Source organism: Hippichthys cyanospilos, chromosome 4 (genome assembly GCF_059441005.1).
Source record: "Hippichthys cyanospilos isolate Australia breed blue-spotted pipefish chromosome 4, RoL_Hcya_1.0, whole genome shotgun sequence".
NCBI lineage: Eukaryota > Metazoa > Chordata > Actinopteri > Syngnathiformes > Syngnathidae > Hippichthys > Hippichthys cyanospilos.
Genome location: NC_142372.1, coordinates 1,830,463 through 1,852,837, shown reverse-complemented (window position 1 = coordinate 1,852,837; position 22,375 = coordinate 1,830,463). Strand labels below are relative to the sequence as shown.

The 22,375-nt window shown below is 41.8% G+C and overlaps 1 protein-coding gene across 3 annotated transcripts in view; it reads left to right on the top strand.

Annotated features, from left to right (window-relative positions):
- Positions 1-22,375, top strand: part of pcdh17 (protocadherin 17) — a 132,837-nt gene that overhangs the window by 86,173 nt on the left and 24,289 nt on the right. For 2 of the 3 annotated variants that reach the window (XM_088413308.1, XM_088413309.1), the window contains 2 exons: positions 4,783-4,841; positions 6,109-6,281. In XM_088413308.1, the coding sequence (XP_088269434.1) occupies positions 4,783-4,841; positions 6,109-6,281 (232 nt within the window). The remainder of the gene's footprint in view (positions 1-4,782; positions 4,842-6,108; positions 6,282-22,375) is intronic. The other variant, XM_088413310.1, reaches the window with a different exon arrangement.

Sequence of the window (22,375 nt, the reverse complement as noted above, 5' to 3'; positions counted from 1 at the left end):
AGAGACTCTCCACACTTGACTTTTTAGCCGTTACGTATATCCATCCCTCTCTCTCTCTCTTTCTCTCTCCCTCAATGTCTTGCTAAGATGTGACAGAGACTCTCCACACTTGACTTTTTAGCCGTTATGTATATCCATCTCTCTCTCTCTCTCTCTCTCTCTCCCTCTCCCTCAATGTCTTGCTAAGATGTGACAGAGACTCTCCACACTTGACTTTTTAGCCGTTGCGTATATCCATCTCTCTCGATCTCTCATCCTCGCTCTCTCCCTCTCCACATACAGCATCTAGCTAAGAGGTCGAATAGACTCGACGCACTTGGCTTTTTACCCACATACATATAACTTTTGCTCGCTCTCTAACTCTCTCACTCGCATCTCTGGCTAAGACGTACAGAGACTCTCCACGCTGCACTTTTTAGCCAAGTTACATATCCCCACACACACACACTCCATATATATATATACTGTATATATATATATATAGATAGATAGATAGATAGATATATATATAGATAGATAGATAGATAGATAGATAGATAGATAGATAGATAGATAGATCACGTATCTATCTGGCTTTCTCTATTGGCGAAGAAGTGAGACTCTCCTCACTGCGTTTCTTGCCAAGTTACATATTTCATTCTCTCTCTCCTCTCTCTCCCTCTTTCTCTCTATCCCCCTCACTCTCCCTCCATTCAGTATTTGGCCGATAGAGACTCCACACTTTCCTTTTTAGCCGAGTTACATACAGTAAATGCTCTACCTCTCTCGCTCTCTTTGGCTAACTCACAATGTTGTGGTTTGATACGGATCCATTTTCAAAGGCAAACAATATAGAACAAAAGGGTATATCATAGCCTGTAGAGTAGGTGACGGTGTAGCTTTTTCCTTTGACTGAGCGATCGCGGTCCAATCTTGTGTAAAAGCGAAGCTGCCATTTTCCCTGTTCACTGACCATTCCTCTGACAGCTTAAACACACACGCATGCACACACCTCTCCATATATTCGCCCTTTGAAAACGAACAAAACGCGGCAACAAGGCCTGAGAGTGAAATAAGAGTCTGATGCGCTCGTCCCATTTGTCTCAATCGTTGCTCTGTCTGCTTGGTCAGTCTTAGGGCCTCGGTGGGAATAGCCGACGGAGTGGAGCTTTTTACACTTACTAACCCTCACTGTACTCAGTATCGCTCTGACCCCTCGCCCTTGCTGCGTACACTTGAAACCGCACGTCGTTCAGAGCGACACGCTTTTGCAATTCTCAGCCGCGGCTGCAAACAAACTACTGTAAATCCCCCCATCCCTTGGAAAGTGCAACCACTGAGAACCGCTATTTGTTTAAGGTCTTTTTATTTATGTGTCATTTATTGTGTAATCAATGGTTGAAGGGATTACATATGTATAGAGGAAGTAATACGGTCGAGGTTAAAAAAAAATAAAAATCAACAAGAGTTTTTTTTGGATGCATTGTTTAATTGGAGGAATTTCATCCTGATCATCAAAGATTTGCTTAAATGCGGAGTATTTTCAAGTCTAGTCAGTCAAAGAGCTTTGCTATAGCTTGTTAAAATAGCGCCATTGCAATCATTAGCTGTGTCTGCGGTCACAGTTGGGTGCTTTGCATTGATGCGGTAGGCTGAAATTGAGCTGATTCTGTAATAATGTAATAGTGCATCTCGCTACCTTTATCAAAGGGGCGGGCCGGGTATTTTTAAAGTTAAATTCCTTATTTATTGGACCGAGTCCACATGCTCTCCCATTTTGATGCCCAAATGCTGAATGTTCTCCGGTTTAAGATTTGCAAAGCAAATCTTTGTTACTATCTCGCTTTGCATTGATGTGGTAGGCTAAACTTGAGCTGATTCTGATTACAGCAAGCTCCTTCTTACAAAGAATGCAAATCCCTTTAAACAAAATCGCCGCGGGGGGCGTTTTCTAAAACAAAGTCATCATCAACTGTACATGTTCTTCCATGTTCACGCCTTCCTCCGACTTCTGAACTTGCCCTCCCACCTAAAGCAGGAGTCTTTCAGGTAATGCCAAACACAATGTCTGCTAATCAGTGTCCACTTCAGGGTGTGATTGACCTTTGTTTGATCTCCAACAACTCAAGCGCAGGAAACCAGATTGTATAAAACGAATCTAATCAGCATACAGAAAGCATAACATTTAGCGATCCAAGTGGAAATAGTTCAACTCCTTGGAAGTCCAAGCATTAAATGCCCAACATTTACCGTAATTTCCGAAATATAAGACACTTTTTTTCCCCGAAAATGAAGACCCAAACAATGGGTGCATCCGTAAGCGATAACTTGAAGATTAGCATTGCTCTCTCAGCCACATAAGTTGAGTTTTGACGCACAGACGTGCATTTTCATATCGCTTACTTAGAATAGTTACCGTAACGGATGGACCTCATTGGATGTTTGCAGCCAGTGACAGTTGCAGCTAATGACAGTTCGTGTTAGCTGAGGTTATTTTCAATCAAAGAAGCTAGCAGACCGAACCAACTGTGGGAAATTTGAAACACACCCACAACAATTCATGAAGATGAGATTTATTCTGTTTTGCTACAGTTTTGTGGCCGAACCGTTGGTGCATCTGTTACAAAGAAACATCGAAAATGCCGGAATTGAACCCTAAAATTAAGGGCGTGTCCTACATTTGGGGAAATACGCTAATTTTATCATTTTCCTTTCCACTAAAGCTATGCAACGCATTTTATTTTGTTAATTTTGATGACTGTAAGTTCCTATATTTGCCCATATTTTAATTTAGAAAAAAACGCTTGGTTTTCATCGAGCCGTAGTGTTAGAGATAGCCGGTGAGCATTTCGAAGCGTGTGAATTTCTTCATAGAACACGGCCGCAACGTTAATATTCGCTCCTTATTGCTGGTGTTGCTACAGTTACAGGCAGAAGGCGCCCGATTTCTAAAAACGTCCTTCCATGCCGATCAGATTGGGGTTGAGCCGTGTCACGCTGATTGAAAACCATGTCCAAGGATAAGTCCCTGGATGGCAACAAAAAGAATTTCATCTCCATTTTTTTTTTCCACGCCGTTATCATTTCAATGCCAAACGAATTTCGACAACCATTCTTCCTTCTGCGTCCAACCTTTGATACGCCGTATTGCTGTTTTCTTTGAATGATGCCCGTGGAGGAATGGAGTGTTGAGCGGTAGTGGTAAAGGCGTCGAGAGTAAACGGGGAAAGTTCAAAGTATTGCGGCTTCCTCTCTGACCTTCAAACGCTCTTTTTTTTCATACGGAGCTACCGCAGAGCACAGATTGAAATACTCCATCGACTGCGAGCCAAGCCGGGCGTAGAAAAAAACCTTAGCGAGCCAGACGTCGCTTTCTGATCGTTTCGCCGTTACCGGTTGAAGACGGTCGCGGGCTTTTGTGTTACTCCCATGAATATCCGCCGCCGCAATCCCATAATTGCGCCATTTTTATAAACCCCGCGGCCACCGATCTCATTCTTCCTTCCAAGTCCATACCGTGGTTTTTAATCGTTTCTAAGCTCTAGCTGTTTTCATGCTTTATATGGGGGACAGGAATTTTTCTAAAGGCCAGTCGGCGCTGCGGGATAATAGTGACCTTTTATAGCAATTGCCATCATTAAAAACACTCACATAGCACACTTTGCCGTAATTAACGACAGAGAACGAAAGGTGTTCCATGTACTGCTGAGATCAAGTCTGGAGTGCTGACGAGAAGTGAGTTAATACTTTCCCAGTCGCTCGCGCTATTTTATTGGGGGTTTGTAAGACAAGGGTTGCCAACGGTGTGTTGGAGTACCCCCGAGGGTACGAGAAAGCGCTTCAGGGGGGCGGCAAGGTTTTACAGGTGTCGGCAATTCAACCTTTTCAATCGGGAAACGGTACGATTCCTTCAAATTAAGAGCAAATAAATTGGAACATGAAGTAATTTATAGCGAAATTGTGTTACGATGGCTCCTTGTACGCCTTTTGTTACTTTGTGTATGGACGCACGTTGTTTGTGACGCAAATTTTTGCGGCCAGAAATAAAACTGTCTGTTGCTGAAGAAAAAGTGCTTGTATAAATATATCACAGGGGCGTCAAACTCGTTTTAGACAAAAACAAAGCCTTTTCCCCGGGGTCATCCGCCAAATGATTAGCACCAAGCTAATCATTTAAATTTGGTGTGTCGGTGAGAGAAACATGGAGGATACCGGCCCTCGAGGACTGGAATTTGACACCTCTGCGTTCTTTCTAACCATCCATTTGCATGCTCCAAACACACACACATACACACTCGCGCACAAAACGAGCACCATTAGGTTGCCTCGCATCGAAACACACAACGTACGCACGGTATCCCCGCATACATACGCGGAGTGGCGGGCCGTGCGTTTGCTACTTGGCCATTTAGTGGGGATTTAGCTAACTTAATCCACGCCTTAATACCGCCACTATTTCGTCACTCGTGATGTGCAAACAGTTCAGATATTGTGTAAATTAGGATTACTTTGTCGCAATACGGTTATTACCGCTAGCGGCTGAGCCAGCCAGTGTCTGCCACATTTGAAGTTCGGCACAGTAATGTAGCTTATCATGGCTAATTCGCCCAATTTACATGGCTAATGAAAATGGTCAAAGCCGAATCGAGAGGAGCTTCATTTCTCATTACTCTGTTCAAGCGGTCTGTCCTTTAACACAAATTTGCCGTATAATTAATCACCTGGAGATCTAGTTTCACAGTAGGAGTAGTTTCTCGAGTGTCCAGTACATATCTTTTTTTTTCTCTCTCTTTTCTTTCTCAGACGGACAGTTTCCCCGCTGAGCCTAATTACATGGGAAGCAGACAACAGTTTGTTCAAAGGTAGGTGTTTGGATTTGCAACTACAACCCTAACTTAGACCTTATCATTAAGGCTTCGACTTTCACATGTTTCAGTGCTTTATTTGTTTCTTTGCGTATCTAGAAAGGATTTAAAGGGACAACGTGTGAGATTTTGGCCGGTTTTCATTACGGGCAACAGGAGGCGCTGCATTCACCGTTGTCCGGAGCTAAACGGAGGAGTGCCACCCCCCATGTCATATCATTTAATGATAACTGGACCTACGTTTGTATTGGTCGTTATCCGTTGGTCGTTAAGAACACATTTATTTGCAAGTCTTTGAAATGTATAATCATTTAATTTGTTCGTTTTGAATCAAAACGGTCTAAATCTCACATATTTCCCCTTCAAAGATTGTTTTGATTGGGGATTGGGGTTGTCATGGCATTATTTTCAACAAAAGAAGCGAGCAGACCGAACCAATGTCCGAGTACGCTTTTGTTCATGCTTAGGAATGTTACAGAATTGCTAAAAGTTACGATATCTCCACCCGATTCAAACAAAAGTGCACCGGTAAGAGATTACCTAAAGGTATTCCGTTTGACTCATTTATTAATTGTGGTCTTTTGGCATGTAGAACACAATCATAAACTTGGTGGTACACGGATTCTGCGCAACTTTGCCTTTTTATGACAAAATGAACACGAGCTGCGTCGCGAGGAAACGGAAAAACAAATGCTTCGAGCGCATCGGACATTACACCGGCGAGGCGTTCACTGACCGCTCGCAATGTGGGAAATCTGATACACACTTAACGCGCAACAAATGTATAATTTATGGATATGAACACAAGAAAGTATTAAGAATTTATAAAGATGAGATTTTTTGGGATTTTCTCTAGTCTTAGCATCGTCAGCAAAGAGTTGATGCGTAACATAGAAAATAGCAGAATTTGACCCCAAAATTAAGGGTGCATCCTTTATTTGGGCAATCATTTCCTCGGTAGAACCAGCACAGCAAGATTCAAGAGTTTTATTGTCATATGCAATGACATTTTTATTCTGTTCACTCCCCTGAGCAGACTGCATTCCATAACCGAGCAAATTATAAGGTAGGCAATAAAACAAACACACAAAAAAAACAGTAATTGAGCAATACGGGCAATAATAATGAAGACCTAATGAATGAACAGACTTACATTCTGAGCATTCCGTTGCATTTGCAACGCAACGTGCAAACGCACTCATCAATCCTCACAGATCGTCTTTTTTCAAGCATTCGCCCATGCTCTTTCGCCGCCTTTCTCCAGTAGTTCCACCTTCAAAGACCCGGAGCGAGCGAGTCTCCGAGACAGCGGGCACGGCGACAGCGACCAGGCCGACAGCGACCAAGACACCAACAAAGGCTCCTGCTGCGACATGTCCGCCAAGGAAGCGCTCAAGTTGAAGGCTACAGGTGTTCGACCGCCTCCGTTGGAACAAGGTGAGGCCCCCCCCAAAAAAAAGCACCGCCGAGCCATTGTTATCAGTAATAACTGTTGTGCAACCGGTGTCTCTGATTGCACACGCTACATTATCTGCCCGGTAATTTTCTTTTCCCTTTTCCGCACCTTTCCCCGTTGGGCGTGTGTGACGCCAACGCGCCATCCACATCTCCATTTTATCAAAGCCGACAAGCCCATTATGTTTTTATAAGCCCGACTACTTCAGCCTCTCCATTTAGTCCCTCAACCCCGAACGCGCGTCTCTGAAATTTTGATAATGGAACATGGAAAAGGACTTAGCGAGCGGCGGGCGATGCCACGCCGCGATGCGCTGATGAAATATGAATAATTATTCTAAGCGCTGTGGGTCGGGCAGATTACACATGACATGTGTTGAACAATAACTCCCTTGGATATGAGTCGGCGCGGCCGAGTTGCCGCGCGTTTCCGAGTGGAGCAAAAGCCGGCGTAAAAAAAGCATAAAAGGGCCTTAATGGCACAAGTGGCGTGCTAAAGTCTCACTATTGCTCCAAACAGCCTCGCCGCTCGCTGTAAGTCATTACCTGCTTGGAAAAATAGATATTCCCAGGGAAATCCGCTCATGTCATTATAGCGAGTACTAATCTTACTAACGGGATTCCCAGCTACCGCGCACTATATTGAAGGCGGATTGGCGGTAATGGCGCTATTAATCCAAGGAGCGGAAGGGCCGTTTTACTCCTTGCGGAAGGACCGTGACGATTCGGGCGACATTGTTTTGCGATATGCGTGGCGGAATTTCCTTTTCCCTGCCGACTCTGCGTTTGGATTTTATTTCCGACAAAAGCCGATGCCTTACAACCCGCTTTGCCGGCGAATGGAAACGTTTCCTGAATGCAAATGAAGCAAATGAAAAAGAATTTGCAATAAACAAAAACACTAAAGAATCTATAGCTACCGTGCATACTGTATGCCTACATTAATATATATTTAGTCCGATCTATCGCTTAAGCTAGGGGTGGCAAAACTTTTTGGCCACATGAGGGACGCGCTCTTAATTTTAGTTTTCAAATTATGGTATACGGTGTCTAGGATGCGTCTACATTTTGGCGACAATGTAAAAACTATAGCCAAATAAATCTCATCTTTTGTAAGCTCTTCAAATTTCCTCGTTGCTCATATCCGTAAGTTACAGAGAACTCGGCCGCTTACCTTACAACTCTTAATTGAATCAGCTGGAGCCATCATAACGTTGACATGATCCTCTCCGTTTTAGCAATATTCCACCACTCGGACGCTGGTTCAGTCTGCTCGCTTCTTTTATTCAAAATAACGCCGTAACCATCTCAGTTAGCATGAACTGCCGTTAGCTGCAACACGTACTGGCTGCTAATAGCCAACTGACGTCAAGCACGTACTGTTAGGGTTATTATTGTAAGTAAGAATAAGGCCGACATAAATATGCAAATCTGTGTGTCAAAACTCAGCTTATTTAGCTGATGGATCAATCTTGCTGTCGGGTTAAAAAAGTAATAATCGTAATAATCCTTACGTGCCTGTTTATAGGACGCACTCATAATTTTGGCTTTTATTTCCGGGCGAAAAAGTGCATCTTATATTTGGGGAATTACGGTACTTAATTATTTCGGATCCCCGGGACCAGTTGCTCCACAGACCCGTATCGGGCCGTGGACCGCGATCGCCTGCAGTGAACCGAAAGAATCCGCCCACATTTCACAAAAGGAGCGTCTGGGGAAGTCAATAAAATGTGCGTCCGTGTGATATTTCCGCATACAAGGGCCGAGCGCAGCGTGTTCATCCAACTTTCTTTGTACGGCGGCGAATACTCTCGGGCCGCTTTAATAAGACACGCTTGCCCCCGTGCACCAATCAAAGCCCGGAGTGCTACAAGTCTATAACCTGCCTTCTAGAACCTGCTTTTCACTCTTGACTGAGCTTCCATTTATTCTCCTGCCCCGCTGCGTTTTTCACCCCCTCCGCTCTATGACTTGCACTCCTTGTTTAGGGAAATTGCTTGATGTGAGATTAGACAGTTAACCTGCAGCAGCTGTCTCTGTTTAGCCAATAACATGATCTTATCCAGGAGAGGTGTGTGTACGTGTGTGTCGGCCATGGCTGGAGCGGGCGGGTGCAACCGCGGAGAGTTAAGATGCAGGAGCGATTCGAAGCGCTATATTATTTCGGTCTATTACTTTTCAGGATTTACCGTGTTTTTACGAGGACGAATCAAAGTTTGTTTGCCTGATTTTCGACCCCCGCATTAGTGGAGTCAACTTATAACTCAAAAACCGACATCTGTGTTTGAACAACATTCGCTCGATTGCGAATTAATATCCTGTCGGGTGTAAAATTATGACATATTCTCGCAGATAACCGTTTTTGTTAAGTGCCGCCGTCTTCCCTGGTTCTGGTCCAAAATGAGATTGCGCGGTTCAGTTTTGATGATGTTACACGATGTACGCTTTCAGGTATTTACAAGCGTGCCAGGCGGCAGTAGTTTTGCCAAATTTCGTCCAATCAGAAACAACTCCTGTCTCTTAACGTCACCAGTGTCTAAAATAGGTGTCGGAAATAGAGTGATGATGTATAACTCTGGTTTATGATTGCTGCATCACCAGATAACGCAAACCGGAGACATTTACCACCCGATTGCAAGTTAATTCTGGCCCATCTGGCTCCTTCTCAATCCCAATGTCCTCATGCCAAATCGCGCCCCTTTTTAAAATTCCGCGCCGTCAAAACAAAGCTAAAAAATAATAATAATAACCAGATGACCGAACTTTAAAGCCTTCAGTTGATCCCACAAATATTTTGGCATGTGGATTGTATGCAAATAGGAAAGCAGGATCCAAACCAAGAACCTGCTGTGAGGCGGCTATGCTAGCCACTCTTCCCCCCGGTGTTTCCTGATGAATATTCCCCTCTGCAATTTTCCCCCCAGACGCACCCTTACAACCAGGAGATCTTCACACCACGGCTCATTTGGAAAATGGATTAATTAGCCCTGCAAAATTGCTAGCAATTTATTAATTAAGCTTAAGTTTATCAGATGTGTATTTTTTGCCAGTTATAATTAGCGAATAATTGATGCTCCGACACGATTTCGACAGACGCGGATGCGGGTTTGCCCAGCTCCAGCGGCTTGTGCCAAAACGACCGGCCGAGAGAGACGCTATCGCAAAGAGACAGGCGGCAGTGGTTTAGCGAGATCTTACTCACTGATAGCACTCTTCAAGGAAATGATGTGGGAAGAGGAGGAGCAGGGAGGGAACACAGGCGCTGCCACTGTAGCACAAGACCTACCCTAATTATCCATGATCCCAGTACCATCGTCGGCGTGCCTCCGGCTTTGTTTTAAAAGCGTCTTTGACTTGGACGGAACGGAAGGGACGGGGGAGACAAAAGCGTGACTTCCCGGATGCTGTGACGGGGTATAGTGTGTTATGTGAGAGGAAGTGCGATGAAATCCGCGGCGGTTATTTGTGGCCGGGGTGAATAATTCCCCTCCCCCTCAAACTGTTCTCAGCTTGTGAATAGCTTCAAAGAGAGGACGCTCATGTGTTGCCGTTGTCTCGCACTTTCGTCTATATGATGGAAGGGTGCGAACGCGGCGTTCCCCCGCTATAACGCGCTTCGCCTTTCGCTTCGCCGGCGAGAGCGCGCGTCGCGTTGTGCGTCCCGATTGCTAGGGAATAATCCGGTTTTTGTTCTGCGCCCTGATTGGCGAAGGCAGACAGGGCTACGCGGACATTCGACATTATTAAAAAAAAAAAAGGACAAAATAAGGGAAAAACCGTTAAGGATTTATAAAAGACGCTGTAAAAGTCTGTAAGTGCCGATGATGTGAATTAATTACCCACTGCATGTATTTAGGGGGTAACAAAACCCCTGCGATTGAAAAAAAAAAAAAGGGAACATTCTACAGGATGGAAATTTTGTTTTATAGTCAACTCACATTTATGACAAACGAAAAAGCATTCATATTTTTGATATGAAAGAAAAAAATCATTAAATTAGAGAAAACATATTGGTTAGTATTTTTGTTCATTACTTTTGTACTTTATATATATATATATATATATATATATATATATATATATATATATATATATATATATATATATATATATATATATATATATATATATATATATATATATATATATATATATATATATATATAAGGAAGATAAGATAAGATAAGCCCAAAAATTAAGAGAAAATAATAAAATAAGGAAACAGGACTATTGTACAGGATTTCTTTTTTTCACCCCACATTGGTTACGTTTGCCGCAAGGGTTCTTTTGATACGTGGTGCGCCGTTCTCCGAATCTTGACGCACGTGCGTCATATAAAGCTTTGGCAATGTGTGAAAATGTCAAAGCGTGTTGTAGGAGGACAAGCGTGAGCCCTTGGCTACAATTAGAATGCAAACATGTTTAAAATGACAGTACAGCGCGAGCTCGCGGCGCTAAAGGAAGTGCTAAGGTGAGGCTCATGTGCAATGCCATTAACATCGCTAGCGATATATCCATGAGCTACAATACATTTAAATGTTGACCTTCTGCTGGCATGAGATGAATATTTGCACAAAATGTCATAGTCATTCATCGGGTAGCTGCAGGGATGCAGCAGATTCCAGACTTGGGCTGGCAAGGCCATTTCAATTGTGAGCAATTACAAAGTAATACAAAGAAGTAGAACAAAACACGTTTTCATACTTTTCCTGTTTTATATATTTCATATTTTCAACGTCACAACGAAGTGACTTGTATGTCTCGGGTCGAAGCGCCTCCATCCGTACTGCGACGTCATAAATGATGCAGGATGCGTGATAAGATCACCACGTGAAAATCTGCGTTCATAACGCCCTTTCTTTGTTGTTATTTTACTTTCATCGAAGAAAGCGCTGCTCATTCTGCCGTCAGGATTTGCTTTTTCAAGCATTTTGAGCACATGATCATTTGAGCAGAAAGCACATTCAGTCATTGAGCGAGAGACGTAAGATATAAGCTGGACTTGTCATGCCATGTTTTTGCATGCAAATTATTTCTAGCCGACTAAGCTAGCTTGCTACTTTGTTTTTTTTTTTCCCCCGCCTGCTCTCGCTTACAGATTTTTCAAAAGCTCTGCTTTGTTGATAAGCGCAGTGTTTTGAATGAGAACCTCAGTGATTTTGAAAGAAGTCGCCTCAAAAATGGGATTTGACAATCATATGGTACGATTTAGCCATCTATTGAGCATGATATTAAACAAGCAATCATTCGATATAGGCCACCTGGACACTGGACTATTGGAACCCTAGTTTGTTAGCCCCTAGTTTGTTAGCTTAGCGCTAGCTAACTAGCGCATTTTTCAAGTTTGCGCCACTTTTGAGTACTGCCTTTATATATATATATATATATATATATATATATATATATATATATATATATATATATATATATATATATATATATATATATATATATATATATGCGCGCTTTTAACCCAGTTGTAGTTGCAACACGAGATTAATGTAAGCTGTCGTGTGAGTCCAAACAGAAACTAAAAAGCCGCTTGCCGGCGGGACATCCAGGTAGTGTTTGCGCAACAACTGGGCCAAATGAAGAAGCCTCCCCCTTCTCGTTCTGGGCCAGCACAGCAGCGGGTTCTCATTGTGGGAATTTGCTGTGTTTGCAAATAATCACAGACCTCTTTGTGCGCGGAGGAATAATTCCCTTTGCTCCTTCCACTTTGATCGTGCGTGTAGTATTGCGTATCGAGGGGTTCAAATAGGAAGCAAGGTTTATTCCGCAATACGTCTTGTATCTGCCTGACAAAATGTGCGACCAAACCCTGTGCCGTGCCAACTGAAAAAGTTGCAAGCACCAGTCTGTCTGTTTTGTTTTTTTTCCCCCTGCATAAAATCTTTTTCTTATTTTTAGAATCAGGGCTGTCAAACTCATTTTTACCGTGGGCCACATTGTAGGTATAGTTTCTATCAAAGGCCTGTTATTACTGGAAGTCACACATTTACCTTGTTTGAAATCAGAGGCCGGTAAAAACTGTTTAAAAAAAATGTTTTGACTGTTTAAAAACAATCTGGGATTTATTCAAAAACCTGAAGTCGTAATTAGTATTTGGCGGGCCACATAAAAACATGTGGTGGGCCGGATCTGGCCCCCGGGCCTTGAGTTTGACACCTGTGGGTTAAATTGTGTCATATGCATAGTAATAATGCACAATGAAATTCTTATTCTGTTCACTTCCCCGAGCAGACTACATTCCACAATCAGGCAAATAATAAAGTAGGCAAACAAAACAGTCATTGAGGACGGTAATAATGAACCACTAGTAAATAAAGAGACTGATATTCTGAGCATATTATGGAATGAATGGAGTGGGACAAACTGAATAGATATGAGGATGATAGTGGAAAATATTGTGAATTTAGCAGCTTTCCTGCACTGTGCAGGATTTGTAAAGTGCAGGTGTGCATGCGCTAAATTGTTAACTGCAGCTAGTTATTTTGCTCGGTTTTGAATAATATTCGTGTGCGCTCATTTGCATGACGCCAGCAAGTAAATCCCCTCTTGTTTGGGGGCGCGGTCGTCAAAGACGTCAAGCTCCCCGGGAAAAAAAAAAAAAATCCTAGAGGAAACGTTGAATCCAGTAACAGTTATTCTTGCTAAATAACAAAAGCGCTTAATTGCATTGCGTAATAAAACCTCGGGCCTCGTATTGTGTTACAACAATAAATGCAAACAATCATTTTTATATTGATTCACGCATGTGTAGCAAATGCATATTTTCTCTTCCATTAATCACCCCCCCCCCCCCCCCCCCCCCCCGTGTGAGATATCAGCACTTTAGGATTTCGAATGGACATTGTTAATAAGTGATTCTTGCTGAAGTCATTGTTCTCCATGTTAATGGATTAACATCTGCTGAGAGCATCATAATCAGCCGGTTTACAAACATTGCTTTAAACAGGTAGCATATGGAGGAGTCAAGCTTTTATGAGATTTGATTGCGTCTGTCAGGTTAAAACATGATTAATTGAGGAGTTAACTCCTGCTTTTCAAGTCTTCGAGTGCGCTCGTTGACTGCCTCTCACTCTTTCATTTTTGATGCGTGAACAGGGCGTATGTTGCGGGGGTTCGTTTTGAGTTATGGACGAAAATACACATTTTCCATTTTGATGACTGTTGAAAACCGCCGCAGAGGCAGAGCAGTAAGAACGAAAGAAAGCGTTGGGTAGATTATACCGTTTTTTGTCATGAATTGGAATTTTTGAGTGTAAACTGTGCTTCCCTGTTATTACGTTTGGTCAGCTACGGGCTCCACTCTAGGTCGACGTCTGAAGGGCCCTCCATGTTCCTCGACTACGGCCAAGGGATGGAAACGGGAAGGGATAACAGTACAGTTACTGTCAAAGGTTTAATAATAATAGATTTGAGTAAATATGCGTACTGCGGTAATCTTTGTCGCAAATATGTAAAGTAGAAATACTTTTCGCATAGGGTCTCCATTAACCGTGAAAAACGGTTAATGTTTTATTTTCAGAGACGCAAGCCCGAGTCTGAAAACGCGAAATCTCACAGAAACAGAAACAGTGCGGAACTGCCCCGTAAAGTCGATAAGGAAAGAAAATCAACTCGTAAAAAACGCCATCCAGATGCTCATGCTTCTTCCGTGGGACAGAGGATTTGTTTGCGAGCCCCTCGTCTGTCCACGCCCCTCACCCCCCCCGCCGTCTGCGCCCCGTCCCCGGCCGGGCCCCTGATTCACGGCGCTGTTTGCCGGCGACCCTCCCGCCGGTGGGAAATGGGAACCGGGGGCCATCTTGAATTTCGCACGAGGCATCCCTCATAGTCAAACAGCGTGGCCGCACGCGTGCCAGATTGTGTGGTCATCCTTCTCTTAGAGGATATGGCGCTATCGCACAGCAGTGAGGAGATTTGCGGCTAAGCTAGCGGAATCCTGCGGAAAAGCCTAAAATCTTGCGGGGTGAAGGGATGGAAGATATCACAGTCTTAGGATTCCTCCGCTCTCATTATGGAAGCTTTAGACGGATTAGTCTACTTTTCTGAAATACACAAAGATGTTTTAAATGCTATTGTTGTGTTCGCGCCCGTGAAGGTTAACGTCCGGTCTTTGAGCGGTTGTGGACGCGGCGGCTAAGGGCCGTTTTAACCTTTCAGCGTCCGCCCCGTGATTCCCATTCAGCCGGCGGAGCCGCTCTCAAACTGTGTGGCGACCGCAGCGTCGGCGACACATGATGGATCTCTCGTGCTACTTCCGCTTGAGCTATAAATCCCGGGCGTTATCCTTTCTCCTAGGTCACCGCCGTGAATAATTATACGGTGTTTATGGAAGCCATGAGTCTAAAATACATCTTATTTTGCCATTACAGCTTCATCTTTGCTTGTTTGTGACCACGCAGGGGCCGAGATCAGGTTTTGACGGTATCATAACCTTGGGCAAATATCACCGTGTCATCACCGTGTCAAGATAGGATTTTTAAATCTTTTTGCTAAATATCCACTTTTGTATCACGTTAAGTCATTTTTACGTTTTTTCTTAAGTCTTCAGACGTTCATTCCCAAGTACTATGCTTTTTTTCTTCGATTACTCTAGGAGGTTAACTGGTTGGTTGATTTATTTGTACCAGCCATTTTTTTAGGCCTTCCTTTAGCCAAACACTTGACATCAACAATTCATAGCTTAAAAAAAAATATATATATATATTTACCGTAATCCCCCAAACGTAGGGCGCACCCGTGTAAAGGACGCACCCTTATTTTTAGGGTCGGATTCTGGTACTTCCTATTTTACCATGTATAGGATGCGCCTACAGTTTGGCAACTATGGAAAACTGTCGCAAAACAGAATACTGTAAATCCTTAATACCGACAATAATACCAATAATAATACCTCGCCATTCCTCATTGAATCAGCTGGAGACATCATAATTCCTGGTGTGAACAAGGATGGACTCGGACGTTGGTTCAGCTTGCTCACTTCTTTTGTTGAAAACCATATTTAGAAATCTAAAGTAATGATTACCGGAGTATTCAATTACCCAAAGTAATTGATTACTGTATTACTTATTACCTAAGTAATTGCTTACTTCATCACTTACTCAAAGTAATCAATTACTTGAATACTAAGGTAATTGATTAGCTTTAGAACCCCTTTCATTTCGCACCAGCCATTTATAGACCATCCTGTATAAAATACAAATCAATAAATAAGCAGCTGTGGACTCTTGAAAACGTAAAATTAGGGATCGAAAGAGTAAACGGACATTTCTACTTACGGCTAGAAGAGGAAAAATGCAGATTCTTTGGACAGACCAGGGCCATTGATCTCTCTTTTTTTTTTTCTTCCCTTGATGAAGAGTAACAACAGGAAACAACACCCTTGGGCACTGCAAATATTCATTTTCATCGGAATGAAATACAAGACAAAAGGCCCTTCACTTCGATGTTAACGATTCCGTGGAAATGTTGAATTCAGCTTAGGGGATGCACTTCTGCTTTTGCATCTGCATAATCAAGCTGAGCCATCCCGCTAGTTTGTAACTGTCTTTGCGGAATGGATTGAATAATCAGTCTTTGTAATTAAAAACGCTACCTCGTTTACCGTCGTTTAATTGAGCTCGCAACCTTACCAAGCTAACAATTCTTGGAAAATCAGATGGACACGCATGTCGATGGATACAAAGATGACAGATGCCGGCGTGCAAAGATGAATGAGGAAAATTAATAATGAATGAAGATAACGCATGGGGTCCCTCACGGATCTGCGCTTGGTCCTATATTATTTAGAGTTATTTATTTATATAGTGTTCTCTTGTTTATTTTGTCGCGTCACGTTTTTGTTTGGTTGTTGTATTGACTTCATTTCCCGTATGTTTTTATTATTCATACTTTTTGTTTGTCCGTTTGAGTTTGTTAACTAGTGCATTTCTATTCATCATGAATGTTTTGTGTCCATTTGTCTCAATTTCTTTTGTTTATTCCATGTATGACAAAATATTTTTGTTTACTAGCACTATATATACTCATGACAAGTGCAAACCTAACAAAAGTATTATTTGCTGAGATATATATATATATGTCTTATAGTAAAAGGAAAAAAATACGGTTGTTTGTTGTTGTTTTTTTCTTTTTTTTGTCAAAACAGCCAACAAATTGCTTTTTTCTGTCTATCTTTTCTGTGTTTTTTTCATTGTGGAGCATCTCCAATACAATAATCATATACGTAAGGGAGTATTTTGCCAAGGACAGAAAAAAAAACATCTGTTATCGCCTTGTTACACTCTGTAAACGAAGCCGGTTAGAGAAATTTGAAAAGAGTGCGGTAAATCTGAAGAATACTTCTGGAAAAAGGCAAAAACGTCCTTCTGTTTGTGGATTGAGGACAGATGGCAACGGAGTGGCCCAGGTCCAGAAAGCGATGATGTTCCGTATCGTTCCGACCGCATCTAGCCCATAGTATGGCGCCTACCGCTGAGCCGGACAACATGTTCCCCCCTCTGAGCGCGGGAAACGGAACGGCGCTTCTGTCGCTCTCTTACGCAATCTCTCGCTGCTAAACGGCGCTGTAAATGCTCTGACATTAAAACCTCTCAAATCGCAAAATAAAGGTCGTTTCTAAGAGGGTGTGCGACAATCGTTTCGATAATGTGCGGGAAATGCGCACAAGGGCTGCCAATGCGTAGAAGCTGTAAATTCCAGAGCAAGGCGGAAAATGTTATAATAATAACCCTAACCCAAATCCCGCAGGATGAGATATCTCAAGAGATGAGACGAGATTTTTGACCGATTTGTCAACAGAATAATCCTTAACAAAATGCATAAAGCTCCTTTTGGCTGCGGTGTTTGGCCTATTTTTTAATTGATTATTTTATATATATTTTATATTTTGTCATATCTGCCAAGATTTGACCTCAATTTTCTCAACCCTCGTGCAGTATTTTGTTCAATCCTTTGTTATTTGCATCAAAGGTATTTCACATCAAAGGGAAAGCATTCAAAGATGACACCAGGGAGCTGAAATTTCACCCAGATGGTGATAACATATTAAAGTTCATCCAATCCTTGGATGAACTAATGTGAAAATGATATGGAAGAAATTGACCCCAAAAATTTTTGTCCAATTCTTTGATATTTCTATCAAAGGCATTTCACATGCGAAAGCAGGCAAAAAAAAACAAAAAAACACACACAATAGGGAGCTGAAATTTCATCCAGATGGTGACGACATGAAAGTTCAATGTCTCAAATCTCGGATGAATAATGTGACAATGATATGGAAGAAAATGACACCAAAAAATTCTTTTGTCCAATTCGTCGATCTTTCCATCAAAAGCCTTTCACATTAAAGGGAAAGCAGGGGAAAAAAACACAATAGGGATCTGAAATTTCACCCAGATGGTGACAACATTTATGAGTTCAACATGGCTCCACCACGTCGTTATCACCTTAGCGGGAGCGTGCCATCCCTCGGATAAAATGCGAGAATGACGCGCAAGAAAATGACCCCAAAAATCGTCAAACTACCCTTGCGTGATATTTTGTCCAATCCTTTGATCTTTGCATCAAAGGCATTTCGGGAGCTGAAATTTCACCCAGATGGTGACAGCATGTCAAAATTCAACACAGCATCACCACTTAGTGATCACACCAGCACGAGTGTACAACAAAACGAGCGGTCAAAATACCACAAACGATATCAAAATAATCGTTAAGCGGCGCGGTGCATAGCTCCCCGAAGTCGGTACAAATTTCAAAGACGAGCCTCGGAACAATAAGGCACTCTTGCGCTCAGTCGAACGCTCGCACGCCGTTAACTGCCATTGTTCTTCATAGTAAGGCGTCGTGAAAAGACGCCATTTGTTTGGCCGCCGTCGAAGGCGCGTGGGAGCGCTTTCCCGCAATCTGTGTGCGTCGCGCATGTCAGATGCCGCCGTTTGACTCTTACTAAATATCGCTGGCAAAATCGTATGCGTCGTCCATCGTCAAGGTGATATCTGGAGAAGAACGTGTTCGGTAGCATTATGGAGGATGCAAAGATATTAACCGGGAATGTTTTTCTCCGATAACCCCAGTTGGTTACTTTTTGATCCTGCTAAATTAAGATAAGGGACTTGCTTAATTAAACTGTCACAAAGCAATCCCTTGAGGAATTGCAAGGCCAACACAACTTTAATTGGGTGACTCATATTGTCCCCGAGTTGCCTCCTCTCTCGGCGTAGCGGCCCCCCCGAGAGAGAAAACCACACCCCCGCCCGTCGCCACGGGGATCATGTCCAAGGGAATGTCAAGTGGGAACATTTGCTTATGGGGGCAGAGCGCCAAGATGTCGACGCCCTCAAATCATGGACTCGTTCAATCCCAAAGACGGATTTTCACGTTTTGTTGTTTGAGGCTTCTCACAGTCAATCCCGTTGTTATCTCATTACTTATTTTTTTTTCCAAGTGTTTTGGTTAAAGCAGTCCTCGAATAATGGGGCGGGGCCCCCTAGATTGGCGCCAGATGATGACCCCAAGAAAAAGGCTTTGTTTTTTTCACGTGAAGTGTAATTGCAATCAAATAAGAATTTTCATCTTTTTTTATTCTTCAGGCACTTTGATGCACCCATTTTTTTTTCAGTTTTAGACTAAGCCGTAACGCGTTTAAACGGTGTAATAAATAATAAACCGTCGTTGAAAGTTGAGTTATATTTCTTTTTTTATTTTGTTAATGTCAATGGTATACTTATGTAATTTGTTTCATAAATAATCTTAGTTATGGTCAACGCGTCGAGTGGGGGGGGCATGACAAAATATAATTGAGAAGCACTGGGTTAATGAAAGTTCCAAAATGGCTATAAATGGTACATTAATTATAATGTTACGGCGTCCCTTGCTTACGTTTTTTTCACCTTAAAAAGTAGAATACAAAGTTTTTTGGTCCCCTTATTATGGCATTTTCCCCACTTATGGCATCAACAAGTTCTCTCGCTCGGCCAAACACTTTACAAACATTATAAAAGATCATGAATAGTACACAATTCAATCGAATGTAAGCACGTAAATGTAAAAATATGTCATCGGGATCAAGAGATTTAATGAGCTGGAATAAATCATTGAATTTAGGCTTATCTCACTCAATAAAATATATACAAACATTCCGCATGGCCAGTGATTTGAATTAATGAGGACTTTTTAATTGGTATTTCTTTATGAATGAGATTTTTTTTTTTTTTTTTTTTTTAATTTGTACATTTGGCTAATCTCCGCGGTTGCACGATAGGTCACCAAAACCCTTTGGACATGTTAGCTAGCTTCAGATGCATCTGTAATTACCAGCAGCCAATTAATACATGACCTCCAATCCAACCTCAAACCACAGCGCAGATCTGTTAAGGGGATTTCTCAGGCTGAATGCGCACCCCTGCGCCGGCTCGCCTCATCTTCCAAATGCCTCTTACTTTCATTTCTTCTACGCACACACACACACGTGCAAACACAATCGGCCAATCACAAATGCACACATATGTATTATTCATTTTAAACCTAGTAGGGTTGGATTAGTCATTGACATACAAGGCAAAAAACAAAACAAAAAAAAAATATATTCAAATATATATATTCAAATTCGACCTTAATTCCATTTAAAATGGTATATAATACATAGTAGCTCAAGTATTGACATATATATTATACTCTGTATATTATACACACACACATATATATATATATATATATATATATATATATATATATATATATATATATATATATATATATATATATATATATATATGTGTGTATATACACATATATGTGTGTATAATATACAGAGTATAATATATACGTCAATACTTGAGCTACTATGTATTATATACCATTTTAAATGGAATTAAGGTCGAATTTGTATATATATATATATATATATATATATATGTATATATATATATATATATATATATATATATATATGTATATATGTGTGTGTGTGTATAATATACAGAATATATATGTCAATACTTGAGCTACTATGTATTATATACCATTTTAAATGGAATTAAGGTCGAATTTGAATATATCAATATCAAATAGGATTTAAAAAAGAACTGAAAAATTTGCCAACAGTTGAAAACGCAACATAATAATAATTGTTTTGGTTTCACTGAGCCATACATACGGTACATGTCAATGTCATTTGTTGACATGGTCTGGTAGAGTTTTCCGAACATGCCCGGATTTTTTTGAAAACACACTGGTGTTGTTGTTGCTAATGCGCATCCTGGACAGCGTCTTTGCTGATTTTTTTTTTTTTTCAAGAGCTGTCCATCTGGCCTCGAAGGTGATCGAAATCTGACTTGATTAACAAGTGGGAAATGCGGGTGATTGGTGCCCCTGCCTCTTATCAGCTCCCAAGTGGGGATCAACCGGGATGAGGTTTTTTTTTTTTCATCTGAGGGATAATCCGGTTCCCTGGATTGCGATAATGCCGCTCAGGATGATCAGGAGGACGAGACGGGGTTTTTTTTTAGCTGTGACAGGGGCACCGATGCCTCAGAAAACTTTGCGAAAAAAATACGGCGAGAGGCTGATTTAGCATCCGATCTGACAACATTCTCACTCCTGTGGCTGTTGTCTCCAGGGAAAATGACATCACAATTCAGGATGTATTCTCGCATGGCGAAAATGCCAATGGATATGCATATATCATCCGAAAGTAGGTTTAGAAAAATCTTACCGCTATGAAGTCATAACAGACATTGAGTGCTGAAATTTGTCTTATTTCTGGTCTTGAAATGTCAGAATGAAATTTAATTTAATTTTAAGGTGCTAAAGTCATGGATGCTTTAAGACAATGAGTATCAACATAATCAGTGATTGATTAAATGAACACTGGTAAACAATGACTGAAGCTTTGAAATCAATCACGTCGATTAGATATGAAATTGCTAAAATAATTGCTGGCATTACAATTACCAAAAGTAATTGATGTAGTTCTTAAATCATTTTTGTAGGGGAGATTCTTAGAAGCCTCTTCAACCAAACAAACACTTGAAAAAATAACTACCTGGGATTGAATGTATTTTTTAAAAAATGTCCGTTTTTCCGAGCGTCTTTCCACCTGAACGGCCACCCGAAGCCCACCCTCCAGAAGCACGGGTGCGAAGTGAAGAAATGCAAGCCACTGGGCAGAAAATGCCGCTTGACAGCATTCTGCTTTGTTTGCCGTTGGTCAGTGAACAATGAGGGACTTTCCTCAACCTCGTGTCGTGTCGATGAAACAGCTGCGCGCCCAAAGGGATCGGGGCGCGACCGGCCCGCGGGGGGCAGCGGGACTCTTACAATTAGGTGATGATTATTTGAGGCACCTTGTCGTTTGGTGAACGTTTGAACCCGGAAGAACCGGATATGGTCCCCGTTATAAAAGTGTTGGAACTATAAACCGCAACTTTTTTCTCAGGGTTTGAGCCCTGCGATTTATATGCCCGGTGCGGCTTATCTGCAGTTTTGTTTACGAGCCACCAGAGGGCAATCCAACAGTAAATCGGATGTGTGTATGCGTTCAATGCGTCAAATTATGGAACGGGCATAAAATAGAACAGATTTCATTTCTTTGCTTCCCATATATTTTTATTGCCTGTTTCAACACTTTTATAACGGGACCATATCTGATATATATCTAATAAATACATAAATGCAAAATTTCCGTCCATCTTTTCAGTTCTATTTTATGCCCGTTCCATAATTTGACGCATTGGACGCATACACACATCCGATTTACGGTTGGATTGCCCCCTGGTGGCTCGTAAACAAAACTGCAGATAAGCCGCACCGGGCATATAAATCGCAGGGCTCAAACCCTGAGAAAAAAGTTTTAGAGTTCGACATTCGCGGTAGATAAAATGCAATCTTTTTAATGCTTTTTGTATGTCCATTTTTATGACGTTTTTCATGACATTTACTCTTTGCGCTACTTTGGTTGCAAAACTTTTCAACATTCAGATAGGAGTGTGTGCATGTGCGTGTGTGTGTGTTTTTTTTTTTTTTTTTGCAGGCCTCTCCGGAGTCCATTAATCCCAAATCTAACAGAT